This window comes from Poecilia reticulata, chromosome 2, assembly GCF_904066995.2.
Source record: "Poecilia reticulata chromosome 2, P_reticulata-male-v2, whole genome shotgun sequence".
Lineage (NCBI taxonomy): Eukaryota > Metazoa > Chordata > Actinopteri > Cyprinodontiformes > Poeciliidae > Poecilia > Poecilia reticulata.
In genome coordinates, this window is record NC_088831.1 from 9,630,373 (window position 1) to 9,645,425 (window position 15,053).

A 15,053-nucleotide genomic window follows, 5' to 3' on the forward strand; every position below is an offset into this window, starting at 1 on the left:
ATTTTCGCCCAACCATGGAGGTGCACCTTGCCAAAACAGACCCCAACCCCCCCTTCCAAATATCCTCTGGGGGGAAAAACCCACTTTGACCGAATTCAAAAGCAAGACCTTCAAGATTTAACACCAAAGCTGGGTGTATCAAGGTGGTGCGGATGATGTTATCCCTGCTGGAAGTGTTGCGTCAACTGCCAGCTCCTCGAGGGGTGGGCGGAGGCGGAGGTGGAGGCGGAGGTGGTGCGGGGGGGTTCACATGCGCGACGGCGGGCACTCTGGGCCACAACAGTGTCTGAGCGCCGTGTGCCCGGCATGTAAACGAGGCTGTTCGGCTCCGCTGTGTTCCCAACAACTATTATCCGGCGCATTAATGAATGGGCCCCACTGTTGTTCACTGACTCATCCAGGACTGCGGCAGCTGAGCACCTGACAGCCTCTAAATGTATTCAAGCAGAGGAAGTGGAATGTTTTTGAGGCAGTATCACCCGACATTACATACAGTATTCGCCGCAGAGCGCAATTCATCTCCATTTCCCATCACATTTAATGGTTTGCGGTGTTTATACAGAAAATAAAAGCAGCTGAAGTTACCCTGTTCTCCTCTGAATCGTAAAAATACAATCTAAAGGCATTAGGATGGATGATTATCGCACTCAGACGTCAGCCATTTTGAATATAAAACATGCCCATATTTTCCACACAACCACAATCCTGTGTGTCGTTTGGAAATTTGATGTTGAATCGTCAGAGCTAGCACTGCAGCAGGACCCAACGATGGGTTGATTTATTTAAAGGTACAGTGCAGATTATTCCCAGTGGGTTTTTGAGATGACAGGTTTTGTATCTTCATTTTGTTTAACAACTAATGAGCTTTGACTGTAGGCTAAAGTTAACAGCTAGTCTGATGGGCAAAAAGTCAAAGATTTCTACCACATTACAACAACTCCCACCTCAAAAACGTCACAGTGGTTAATGAAAACACTTCCATAAAGATGCAAAACAAACTACAATCTGAATTGCTTGCTAGAAGCGGCTGATGTGATGATTTATTGGTAAAACCAGGATAAAAACTTGACATATATAAATATTTTTAAAACTTTTTAAACCACATCTAACCTACTCGAATCAAACATATTATGTGGATTGGTAAATGCAATGGGAAAATGACCTTGTACGTTATTTCTTACCGAATAGCTTTAAGAGTTTTCTAAATCATTGACTAATACAAGCAAGAAAGTGCGTTATAGACTCATAATTATTATATTAAAAATTTATGTTAATCAAAACATGATTTTCGCCGCTGGCTCCACTCAGGCTGACCACTAGCTTTAGCTTCTAGTACAAACAAATAACCAGTTTTTTTTTATTAACTACAAACATTTTAATTCTACAGACCTCTGTCTAAATTATGTACAAACATAAACGCGATAGTTGATCTAAACTTTTATAAATAATCAACTGTTTTGTTGTTTAATAAATTAAACAAGCTTTGTGCAGCAATGTGACTGTAAACTTAACCACTGCATATAAACTTATTTACTGTAAAGTCCTATTTTGATGAATCATTGAGATAACTAATCATAAATATGTTCAAATCTCATATAAAATGTAATTATATATTATTAACTCTGCATTTTATGTTGCGTCCTATTTGAACCGACTGTGCTTCTGATCTCTGTTTGGACTAATTACCTCTTGCAAAATATGAAAGCAAACATTTAAGATGCATCTCCACTCTAATGGTTATGAATAACTAAGAATCATCATCAATTGCCCGTAAGTGTACAAACTGATGCATTGTTGGTGCAAAATACTCAGTGGCATAGCAGTTAGTTACAAAAAAAAACACAAAAATTCATAGGCAAGTCAAGTCATTGCAATGAAAAACTACCAAAAGCAAACATTGTGTCCTTTTTTACTCAACCTCAACCACACTTTATTTAACAAAATATAAGCAGGTCAAATATCGCAAAGCATATAAATGTAACTTTGAAACACAGCGTTTGAAAATCATGACAAATCATTATCATCAGTGGTTCTGTGGCACAGTTAATACCCCACAGTATAGAGTCATGGTTTCCCCACAATGCAACGACCCCAAAACCTCCAATCCCAATGTGGCTGCACAGGGAAATCTAGAAAGAAAGGGACAAATCAGGTGGCTGGACCAAAATATATTTATATATATATATATATATATATCTAAAAAAAACAAAACACACTAGTAAATTTGAGATGTTGAAATCAAGCCGCTGGGTAGTTGTGTATTTAGTAAAAGGAAAAAAGGGGAGTCAAATTTAGGGAAAGACATCCATTTTTCATCAAGTCTGCAAATCCACACCAAGGCTGTGGCACAGCAGGAGGATTAGAACCAAATTGGGTAGAAAGTTTACTTCAATTTGGCATATCTTTGCTCAATAGAAATAAGCCTAAATACATCTAAATACGTCTTTTAATAATTAACATTGTATGCCTAATGAAATTTTAGAAGCAAAATATGCTGGGAGCATTTGGACTTTGAAAAACTCTGTCTCATCTAAAGTAATTCAGGTCAAGCTGTCAATTCCCCCCCTCAGAGGACCCCGGGCCCCTGCCACGGCAGCTGAGCTGATCAAAACAGCTACTCAGTCATATGCCTGCACAAAATAAAAATAAAAAAAAAGGAAAAAAAAAGGGGAAGGGGAAAGAAATCCATGCAGCCCAAAGGAGGAGTATCTCAAGTTTTCAAAAATGCTGACTTTAAAGAAGGCATCTTGCATTGACTAGTCACCTACATGTAAGTGTACGTGTCCAACCCCCCCTTCCCCTGACTACGGCCTGTTTTGCAGTAAATACAGCCCGTTACAGTTCTCGTATTCGGACAGGATTAAGATGGCTTTACAAAAGCTCACAATATGATGAGAGTGAATCACAGCCAGAAGCTATTTTGTGTGGAGGAATACTCTTTTTTTTTTCACATTAAAAAGAAAACAAGCACCCTATCCTAATGCGTGTTTGCCTACCTCTTTACACAGATCCAATGAGTAATCAGAAACACTTCTTTGCGCAGTTGTTGAAAAAATATGATGGTACAAACCCTCCCCTCCCCAAATTTAACTCTTTTTTTCATCTTCTTCCTCTCACCCAAAAGCAGGCTATGTTCATTGACACACACACACACACACAAAAAGGAACCACATAACTGTTATTGGAGCTACATGAACTTTTGCAGCATAAGCTTCTGAGTGACGTTAATTGGTCATGCTCATCTGCATGTCTGAATATCTTCAACAATTGGCACACCATTTAAAAAAAGGAATAGTATTTTCCTGTCGTCTTCATGTTTTGTACATTCATAAAAGGAGATGATCACCTTAATGGAGAGCCAAAAGTGCCATAATTTGTTAAATATATATATATATATATATATATATATATATATATATATATATATATATATATATATATATATATTATTAAATATTTTTATATGGCATTAAAAAAATCTAAATAAATGTACTAAAAAAATAAGCATATCACAATTATTTGAATGTGTCAGAAAATAAAAATGTGACATTTAAAATGCAACATTAAAAGTTAAAATAGACATATTTTAAAATGTATATTAATATTTATGCAATGTTGTGTACATAAAATAATTGTATTGGAATTTAATGAACTATTTATTTGGGGAATTGTGGCACTTTTGGACCTCCATACCTGCAAACTTGTGGGGATTTAAATCAGAAACCACCTAGCAGAGCCGGTCCAAGTTCGTATGACTGATAAATTGATCAATGATTTAAGATGATTACATAAATTACCATTTTAAATTTGAAAGAATTTTAAATCAGTTTAACTTTAGGAACTGTATTTAGTATAAATTTTAAATTACTCTGATTGTTCTCATATATATATATATATAACATGGGGAGTCAAGCAGTCTTTGGTTCTGGAGGCCCTCAGCAGCTGCTCAGTTTGCTTATGCTTGGGACTGGCTTTGCCACTTGGCATACAGTGTGAATAATCTCAAATATTAACTGATGATCAACTGATAAGTAACAGAAATGGCAGTAATAAAACCGAACATGCACAGACAGCTTCACTTTGATCACTCCTTCCCCCAGGTGTTGTTTGTCTTTTTGTCCCTTTCAGCTCAGAACAAGTTTTAAAACAACAAATACAAATCCTAACTGCAGGTTCACAAAAAATAGAGAAATGGCACTTTGTAATAGTCATATATATTTCTTAATATCTATATATATAGCCATTGTGTTGGTATATAACATGAGAGAGGGGGGGGGGGTCGAGTTTGCCTCCTGGTTGGTGGTTATGGTTCCTCGGCTGCCGTGTGTCTTGTTGAAACCATGCGGAAATATCATCATGCATTTTTATGATACATCAGTCTGGGTATTTACATGTACATTCATGCGTTCGTGCACCATTCCCCAGGTCGTTCCTTTCTCTTTTCTCATACATACACACACCCTCCCTGGCTCCTTTTCCTCCCTCTCTCCCTCTTTTTTTTCTCCTGTCTCCAGATCCATAGTCCGATTGCGGCAGAGAGGAGGAGGAGGGAGGAAGGAGTGGAGGGTGTAAGCCAGAGGGGCTTGGCATATACATATATTACAGAGTAGGGGCTTGTGCAGCTTTCAGGCTGACTTGTATGTTCATAAGCAAGTGTCTGTCCCCAATCCTAAACAGATTTTTGTAGTTTTTGTCTACTGTTTGTAATCCAGTCTGTTTTTTTTATGCATCGTCCACAGCTGAGAGGTGTGTGCTGCAGTCGAAACCCCGGTGGGCACCTCCATCCGCGTGATATGGCCCACTGTGCCAGTAGGACGAGTCGCACACCGTCTGTAAGGAGTTGATCTCCGACGCAGACGAGTTGCCGTCCCGCCGCTTTGACCGCTTCCGGTTCCGCAGGATGAACACGAGCATCCCCACCACCGTGAAGGCGGATGTGACGAACACGAGTAGCAGCCCGGGCACAAGCACCGAAATGGACACCCGGTTGGGCTCCAAGTACGAATTTGAGCGCGTGCCACCAGAGTCCTGGGCATAGCTTCCATTCTTGGATACTGGAGCGGGTGCGTCTCCGTCACCCACCTTGGGGCACATGAGGTCATTACGCACATAGCGGAAGTCCCGTTTCCAGAACTCCTCTGGCGACTCGCACTTGAGATCACTCACAATCACGTCGGCCCCGAGCTTCTCGGTCCACTGCTTGAAGGGCACAATATTGCATGAGCAATCCCATGGGTTCCCATGCAGGTCAATCTGGATGATGGAGTTGAGCTGGTCCAACACGCCAGTCACAGGGAGATAGGGGAAATAATTATTATGGAGGCTGATTTTGGACAAAGAAATCCCAAGGAAAGCATCCACAGGGAGAGCCTTCAGCAAGTTGTTGTTCAGGAACAGAACCCTCAGGTTCGGCATGGGACTGAACGCGCCCGCCACTATCAGCTGGATGTCGTTGTATTCCAAACTGAGATATTCCAGATTCACGAGGCCCACAAACATCTCCGCCATCAGCGTATCCACGTAGTTCTTATCCATGTACAGCCACCGGAGCTCGCTCTGGTTCTGGAACGTGCCATTGTCAACAACCTTGATGTTGTTCCCACCAAGATCCAGCAGGTTGAGGCTGGAATAGCCGAGCAGCTGGTTCCTCTTCACGGCATGGATGTTGTTGTCTCTCATGTTCAGCTCATGGGCGGCCAGAGGTTTTGGCTTGAGGCCGGCCAGGCTCTCGATCTTTTTGCCCTCGCAGTTGACTCCCAGCCCCTGTCTGGAGCCCACCAGCTTGCAGCTGCATGGCTGTGGGCACGTCACGTTGCGCAGCTGCTCTCCGCCGCCGTCCCCGTTCACATCTGCCCCAGCCATCACTGGAGTGGGCTTTATTTTTAGCTGATAGTTCTCACGTGACTTGGAGTGGCTCTTGGAGCCATTTGCTCCAGGCGTCGGGGGCCCTCCTCCACCATTCCTGCTGGGCTTGTAAGGCGTGGGGCGAGAGGTTTCCTCCTGAGTGGGAGGGGCGGCCAGGCTGCTATCTCCACCTACACTCTGTGATGGACACAGCTCTGCCTCCGAGGTCTCGTTCAGGTCATTGCCCTGCAGCCTGGTGGGGGCCTCACAGACCACCCTCCCAATGAGGGCGTTGCGCGGTATGTTCTCCAGCCACTCCTTTAGGGACAGTAGCTCACAGTTACAGTCCCACGGGTTGTCCTCTAGCAGTACTTCTGCGATACCGGGTATTTGCTCGAGAATCCCCTCATAAGGCAACGTCTTGATCCGATTCCCCCTCAGATCAAGATGCGTGATGGGCACGTGCTGGAACACGTTTATAGGTAGTGCACTGATGAGGTTGTCATTCAGTATCAACACCTCCAGTTTGTTTAGGTCCCTGAAAACAGCCGGGTCGATGTCCCTCAGCAAATTAAAGTCCGCCTGGAGGTACTCCAAGTCATCCAAGCCCAGGAAGGTGCTTTTCTTGAACGACCGCATCTTGTTGTTGCTGATGTGGAGCCTCTTGACCAACTGCAGTCCCAGGAAGGCACCGGGCACGATGTCATGCAGGCCGTTGTTCTCCAGATGCAGGCTCACGGCATTGTAGAAGTTGGCGAATTCATTGGGGAAGAGCCTGGACAAAGAGTTGCCGTGCAGCAGCAGGTGGTAGAAGTGAGAGCTGGGGCCGGTCAGGTGCCGCAGCGTGTTGAAGTGCCGTTTCTCGCAGTCGACATGCAGGTCGCCCTCCACCTCGCTGCAGGAGCAGATCTTCTCCTTGCAAACCTCCCTGGTGACATTTCCGCTGGCAACGCAGAGAGCCGCATTCAGCAGGATGATCCAGAGCAGCATTTTTTCCCCCTCCGTTTTTTTTTCTTCCTCTCAGCGCGAACGATTCATTCCCGCCTTTCAAGACATGTAGGAGCTGCGAATCTAGTCTGCATCAGCGAGAGGTGGCGGTGGAGGAGGAGGAGGGGGGGGATGGAGACGGAGACATTTAGGAAGGAGATGAGGAGCACATCCAGGCTGCGTCCAGACGTCCAGTTTGACTCTGGAATAATAATAATTCAAAATAAATAAATAAAAAAATTGTCTCCCTTCACGTCGAGTGAATCCTCCAATCGAAACAAGCAGCAGGCAAAAGCAGCAGTCTCCAGCACATCATATATGTAATCTATTTATTTATTTATCTTGCCTCCTTTCACACTGACCTTGGCGTGCTGATGGAAAGCTGAAGAAATCTCCCGGAGTCGTGCGGCGCGCTGCGGCGTCGGGATCTGTCCTTTCCCCCCCCTCTCTCCGCTTTCCTCTCTTTCTCCTCCCCCCCTCTGGTGCTGAATTCACAGCCTGCGCAGCTGATCCGAAACACCCGCATCCCCCTTTCACATCCCTTACACTTCGTCAAACGTTTTTTTCCCCCCCTATTCTTTATGTTTTAGCTTTTCCCTCCCCAAACCCGTTTTTTTTTTTTTTGTCACAATAAGGCGAGCGCAAAGGCTGTGCTCATCCCCACAGCGTGCCACTCTGAGAAAGATTTGACACCCTCTACTGATCTGTGGTGGCAAAAATCCTGACGGAGGGAAGGAAGGCGGGGGAGGGGGGTGGAAGCAATCCACTGGAATAGAAAAAAAAAGGAGGGGAGCGGAGGTGAGGTGAGGTGAGAAAAAGTCTTTTACAGCTTCTGATGTTTAAATCTTCTCATTTGAAGCTCCAGAACTGTCTTAGTCCGCATCGTCCAAAGCGCTGCAGAGTTTTCCGTTTCAGAAAGCCCCCCCAAAAAATGTAAATAAACGTTCCAAACTGTTTCCAGTCTCCCTTTTTCCCTCCTCATTGCAGTTTTTCCATTTACTTCCACGGCTCTAACTCCGCTCCGATTGGGAAAACACTGTTGAATGCGGTAAAGCAAACCGTCCGCTATAGGCATGCCTCAGACCAGCTGAGAGAGCGAGAGAGAGAGAGGAGAGAGAGAGAGATGAGAGGGAGAGAGTGAGAGAAAGAAAACAAAAGATGCGTCAGTGTGGCTCCCTGTATGCGCATGTGTGCATGACGTTTCTTCTTTTTTTTTTATTACTTTTTAGTCTTTCCCAGATAAGAAAAAAAAATGTTTTGTTCTTTTTTTGTTGCAAAAACTGCACAGAAAATGGGATGGAGGGGGAGAGGAGGAGGGAGGGAACACGTTCCGTCTCCTATGGATCCGCATTATACTCCACCGTTTGAGATTATTACATCAGCTGGAGAAAGGGAGTTAGGGGGAGGGGGTCAGAGCTGGGGAGTATAGTTACCCCATCCCCCTTCCCCCACAATCCATCTGCAGTGCTCAGTCAGATCTGTGTGACTCTGACGCGTAATAAGAGCCAGACGTGTCGGTGGGATCCTGTAAGCAAAAACATTAAGCCCACCCACGCCGCTTATCACAAGCGCTCACTACACCCGCTGAACTCTTCTCACGTCTCGTCACATCCACAAACTTCTGTGTGTTTCAGTGGGATTTCCAGTCTGTGTTAGAAAGCGTGGTGTGCGTTTAGTCACCTCCTCTTAATCAATCAGTGGCATTAGTTACTATTTTTTGTTGAATAGTGAAGGATGTCTGTAAGAGCCTTGAACATCCGGAGATTATTCCATTTCTACTTTTGGAAAGTTTTCTTTGAGCTCAGTCAGATTTGGTGTAAGAGGGGTCTGGGAGGGAGGGAGGGAGGGAGGGATGGATGGATGGATGGATGGATGGATGGATGGATGGATGGATGGATGGATGGATGGATGGATGGATGGATGGATGGATGGATGGATGGATGGATGGATGGATGGATGGATGGATGGATGGATGGATGGATGGATGGATGGATGGATGGATGGATGGATGGATGGATGGATGGATGGATGGATGGATGGATGGACATTAATGCTCAAGTCTTGCCAGAGATGATCAGAAAAGTGAGTTGCCTATTAAAAAAAAAGAATTTGGCAACAAAATGATAATCAACATAACTGAGTAGATTTTAAGAACTTCAACTTTAAGTAAAAACTACTAATTTAATTATATATGTGTGTATGCAGTTGAATTTCTGTGATGGAAATGCATGGCAATTAAAACCAATGTGTTCCCATTGGACAGAATTTATTGCTAATTCAATATTAATGCTACCTAGTATTTACCCTGTGACAGACTGGCGACCTGTCCAGGGTGACCCCGCCTCTCGCCCGGAACGTTAGCTGGAGATGGGCACCAGCACCTCCCGACCCCACTGAGGGACAAGGGTGTAAAGAAAATTTATGGATAGATAGTATTTACACAGAAGTAAACCAGCTAAAGTTGATAAATCACAATTCTATAAAATTAACATAATAATATACCAATTTATAAACATTAATTTAGCCCAGTCTCACTTTGGTTTGCATTTTGGTCTGGACTTTGACTAGGTCCTCCAGGACAACTTGTCTGCAGATGTGCTACCAGGGAGCACATCCCGCTAGCTTCGCATTTCGGCTGCAGCGTTCGTGCTTTCCAATGCAGCAGGTGGGGGGGCGCACTAGTGCACACGCCGCTTAGTCACGCTTCAGCATCTTGTTCCCACCAAAGAAAATTAACAAAAAACAATTCTGACTCCACATAAGCTTAGCTACAGTCCTTGTAGGCCGAGCGTTTAGACTCCGAGATAATCCTCCAAACAGGATAAATCACATTTGTATGAAGAAGAGGAGGTGGGGGGGGGATGAAGATGAGAAGGAGGGGGCACTTATCTTGGAGTCAAAGCTAATTGGATTATGTATCTGAATGTATCCAAAGGAATAACTGCATGGAGCTCAGCAGGGTGATGGGATGCAGATACTGTCGAATTGAATTAGCGTGATGTGCGACCGGAAAGGTTCATGGTGCAACTTTCACTCTTGCAAGGGTTAACCGTTAGACACATGTGGACGGCAGATGAAGAAAATAACACACTCTGAAATGGATAGATAGCATTCAAGCTAGCTTGGTTGGCAGAGACAGTACCTTACAATAATATCCAGAGGAAAAATCTTAATATTGCTTTTAATTGTTCAAACTAATAGTACTTGATGGAGCCATGAATTCTGCTCCCCAACAGAAAATCATGAAGGAGAATGTCTGGCCATCGGGTTGTGACCTTGAGCTCAAACGCACTTCGGTTATGCGCAGGACAATAACCGATCACACCGGCAAGTCCACCTTGAGGGGTTCAAAAGCAACAAAATGAACATTTCAGAGGATGTCAGTCAAAGTCTGGAGTCAAATGACTCGAAAGAGTCAAAAGAATACCCCTTTCTACTCAAATCTGGAGACAAGTCCAAGAAAACGTTTCCATCTTGGTAAAATCAAATCCCCTCGCTCTTTGGAGACGTCTCTCTCAATCAAAAGCGGTCCGTCTTTATCTCTTATGCAAAATTTCTTGAATCTGACAGCTTGTTGACGGCGACATTTTCACCGAATGCTCAAACCACAACAGGCATGTCACTTTGGCATCACGTTTTCATTTCTTTATTCGCTCGACAGGGACCTGGCTGATTGATCACAAAAGAGGGAATGACTGCAAATGAGCCGCCATTTGGCTCACGGACTGATTTCAGCCACCTAAATATCACAGGAGCCTCACAGGTGATTGCAACAATGGCCGCTTAGATACGTCCGCCTGATGCGACCGGCAGAATGAGAGCGGGAAATTGCAAGCAATCTTGGGTGCCGCCTGATTGAATGCTATTGATCGGCTTTTAGTGTCGGGTTTTATTTGCCCTGCCCCTCGGGACTTTATGAAATGTGAGATTCTGCAGAGCTCTGTAATTATCTCAAACACGAGTCACAACAGTGACTCCCTTGCATGTCGATAGCAATATTACAGTTAGCTTATTCAGACCAGAGGGTAACAATGCAAGTAGAGTTGGGTGGAACTGCAATTACGTTAAACCTGAACCATGGAATTTGTACGTTGCAAGGTAGCGATCATGCAACATGTTCAGGTTCCATCAGAAAACTAGAATAGCAAGCAGTTACCATTGGGTGCAAATGTTACTTGCTTTCATCTGATTAAAGAATCTTTTACATGTTTGCTGTGAACGCAGGTATAAATCAGGACGGACTGCTCGACAACACCAACCAATCCATCATGTCTTTCACATTTTTTTTGCAATCACAAAAATTTACACAAAATCAACTGATCCTGGCAATTATTTCTGCTAGTGCATAAATTTGGATTTATTGCAAATCTACCACAAAAGAAATGGCCCAAAAAAAACTGGGGGTAGAGTGACGCTAACTCCCACCTGCAGGTGGCAGTAACTTGTTACTTCTACTACAGCCTTGCTTGATGTCAAGTAAAAGTTTATCAAACAAAAAGTCACATTTACCGTCATATAAATATCAAATATTGCAGATGTTTCAGCAAATATTTCAGAAAGAACTGCGAAAGTCCTGGAGACTTCTGGAAAAGTTTGGAATGATGTGCCATCTTATTTCATTTTAAGATTAGGTGCTATTAATGTTTTTAACAGCTTGTTAATGTGTTTTTTCAATACATTCTGGCAAAACCAGCCCTTTGAGAACCATCATGATCTTGATATGGCCCAAAATTAACATTTATTTGATGCCCTTGCAGTTTGTAGTTGTAACAAAAAATTAAAAATGTCCTGGGCTGTTAATAAATAGTGTATTGCCAAATAATTAATTAAAGTACACATCTTTAACTCATTTGAGCAATTCATCTCATCAAACAGCAGAAATAATCAATATCTAAACCCGACTGCTGAAATATTCTACGTTTTTCTGATTTTGGGAGTAAATGCAGAGAAAATCACTCCGTATCAAATTGCTCTGGTTCCGTTTAGATTGTAGGGAGCAGCGCTTCAAAGGCTTGACGTTTTTTGTGAGAATGACTCTGTGACTCTGTGTGATGATTACTGAAGAGGTCAGAAGCCACAATAAGCTCGTTTTCAAATGAAGACGTAGATACCGGCTTCTGCAGACGGCTCTCAAAACAGGAACGCTGATGCTGGGGATTTATGAAGAAGAATCATCTGGATTGGTCAGCCAACAAGGCAAACAGGAAGCAGGAGAACCCTGACCGAAACCAGTTTCTTTCTAACTAAATGATGACTGGTTGAAATGTAATCATGACTCAGCTAGACAATCCCGGAAGATGCTTTTGTAACCTCTTGTTTCTCAAACCAAGCAGCCAAATGTATTTCTGAATAAGAATCCATAGAGATTTATATGGTTTTGCAATTTCCGGCTGTTTAAGTGCCAAGTCAAAGTCAATCCGGCTATTGACAGAGGCAGAAAGAGCAGGAGCATCAGAAGCTCTCTACACGCATTGATCGGCCCGGCTGTATGGGCAATCAGCATAATGTTTGACTGTCAATCTATATGTATCAATCCAGAACCTCTGACCCCCCGCTCGATTGAACAAAACATCCAGGTAACCTTCAGAAAAGGCAGCCGGGACGCTAAACAGACCAGATCAAGCAGAACTTTTAAGACCTGCGGCGTCTGAATGTTGAGTTTTCGTAGAACCCTGGAGAACACGCGTGTCTCGAATGGCATTAAAACTATTGCAAAAAACATACAGCAGTTGAACACTGTTAGCATTTAGATGTACCAGAGTGCTAATAGCCTGTCTGTTGAGTCTTAACTTGGTTCTTTTCCCCATTGTGTCTTTTCCACCCTTTATCCAAACATATATTTAACACATTCTAATTTGGGGTAAAACAACCGTTCTGTTCGGTGACAGTCTTAGTTCTGTCTTGTGAGATGCCGCAATTAATGCTGCCGTGGCTTGTTACCATAGCAGCCAGTTCATCTCTGCTGAATCAGTGTCTTTTCAGTTCTTTTCTTCTGCTCTCGCTCTCTCTTTTTCTCTCTTTCAACTTGGAAGCATTACCCAGTCAGTTTTTTTTGTGTTTTTTTCGGTAATTGGCAGGAAATCATATGAAAAGAGATGCTCCTAAGTTTCAGAAGCTCTTGAGAAATCAGTATGTAGAATGTGTTCAGGTTTTAGGAGGGGTTTTTTTTCTGGGTAGTTTGCGATACCGGGAGGAATTCGAATGAAAATATAGCAGATGTTGGGTTTCACTTTAGGAATGTTTGGGTTGCTTCCACAAGCGTAAATCTGCATGTCAGACATATTGTGTACATCTGTTTTTTATTTTTCTCTCCTGAAGGTTTTTGTTGGAAGAAATTGCGAGCGAAGGGAGCGAAGGTCATAATCAAAACTCAAAGCAGGATAAAAAAATTATGCTACTATATATATACATACAGTACATACAGTACATTTCTTCATTTTCATGACTATGAAAATTGTAGATTCACACTGAAGGCATCAAAACTATGAATTAACACATGTGGAATTATGTACTTAACAAAAATGTGTGAAACAACTGAAAATACGTTTTACATTCTAGGTTCTTCAAAGTAGCCACCTTTTGCTGTGATTACTGCTTTGCACACTCTTGGCATTCTCTTGATGAGCTTCAAGAGGTCGTCAACTGAAATGGTCTTCCAACAGTCTTGAAGGAGTTCCCAGAGATGCTTAGCCCTTTTGCCTCCACTCAGCGGTCCAGCTCACCCCAAACCATCTCGATTGGGTTCAGGGCCGGTGACTGTGGAGGCCAGGTCATCTGGCGCAGCACCCCATCACTCTCCTTCTTGGTCAAATAGCCCTTACACAGCCTGGATGTGTGTTTGGGGTCATTGTCCTGTTGAAAAATGAATGATGGTCCAACTAAATGCAAACCGGATGGAATAGCTGCTGCTGCAAGATGCTGTGGTAGCCATGCTGGGTCAGTATGCCTTCAATTTTGAATAAATCTCCAACAGTGTCACCAGCAAAGCACCCCCCACACCATCACACCTCCTCCTCCATGCTTCACGGTGGGAACCAGGCATGTAGAGTCCGTCCATTCACCTTTTCTGCGTCTCACAACAAAGACACGGTGGTTGGAACCAAAGATCACAAATTTGGACTCATCAGACCAAAGCACAGATTTCCACTGATCTAATGTCCATTCCTTGTGTTCTTTAGCCCAAACAAGTCTCTCCTGCTTGTTGCCCGTCCTTAGCAGTGGTTTCCTAGGAGCTATTCTACCATGAAGGCCTGATTCACACAGTCTCCTCTTAACAGTTGTTGCAGAGACGTGACTGCTGCTAGAACTCTGTGTGGCATTGACCTGGTCTCTAATCTGAGCTGCTGTTAACCTGCGATTTCTGAGGCTGGTGACTCGGATGAACTTATCCTCCGCAGCAGAGGCGACTCTTGGTCTTCCTTTCCTGGGGCGGTCCTCATGTCAGTCAGTTTCTTTGTAGCGCTTGATGGTTTGTGCGACTGCACTTGGGGACACTTTCAAAGATTTCCCAATTTTTTTTTGACTGACTGACCGTCATTTCTTAAAGTAATGATGGCCACTCGTTTTTCTTTACTTGGCTGCTTTTGTCTTGCTATAATACAAATTCTAACACTCTATTCAGTAGGACTATCAGCTGTGTGTCCACCTGACTTCTGCACAACACAACTGATGGGCCCAACCTCATTTATAAGGCGAGAAATCCCACTTATTAACCTGACAGGGTGAAGTGAAAACCATTTCAGGTGACTACCTCTTGAAACTCATCAAGAGAATGCAGAGTGTGTGCAAAGCAGTAATCACAGCAAAAGGTTGCTACTTTGAAGAAACTAGAAAATAAGGTGTATTTTCAGTTTTACACTTTTTTGTTTAGTACATATTTCCACATGTGTTAATTCATAGTTTGGATGCCTTCAGTGTGAATCTACAATGTCAATAGTCATGAAAATAAAGAAAACTCATTGAATGAGTAGGTGTGTCCAAACGTTTGGTCTGTACTGTATTATATATATATATATATATATATATATTCCATCTTTGCCGAAGCTCAAACCATGTGTCATGTCAGCAATTAGATCCTCTGCCTCCCTCCCGGTGAAACTCGAGCCCCCGAATGTGAACAATTACAAAGCTCACATCTTCGGGAAGATGATCTGTGATCGCTGTCAAGATCCTGTCCGATGTGATATTTGTTTTCCATCCGAGGATTTGATGATCCTGACAGT

The 15,053-nt window shown here is 43.3% G+C and overlaps 1 protein-coding gene and 1 long non-coding RNA gene across 2 annotated transcripts in view; both read right to left on the minus strand.

The window, feature by feature from the left end:
- Positions 1 to 15,053, minus strand: part of LOC145555300 (uncharacterized) — an 80,848-nt gene that overhangs the window by 54,636 nt on the left and 11,159 nt on the right. The gene's annotated exons all lie outside the window — the stretch shown is intronic.
- On the minus strand, positions 4,434 to 8,025 carry slitrk1 (SLIT and NTRK like family member 1). Its single transcript, XM_008428077.3, has 2 exons — positions 7,194 to 8,025; positions 4,434 to 7,033 (listed from the first exon to the last, which is right to left on the minus strand). Exon 2 carries the CDS (start codon positions 6,832 to 6,834, stop codon positions 4,723 to 4,725), a length of 2,112 nt encoding a protein of 703 aa, XP_008426299.2. The 5' UTR covers positions 6,835 to 7,033; positions 7,194 to 8,025; the 3' UTR covers positions 4,434 to 4,722.

Bases quoted from the DNA above. Each gene is read 5' to 3' on its own strand.
- slitrk1 (XM_008428077.3), bottom strand. From the start codon at position 6,834: ATGCTGCTCTGGATCATCCTGCTGAATGCGGCTCTCTGCGTTGCCAGC.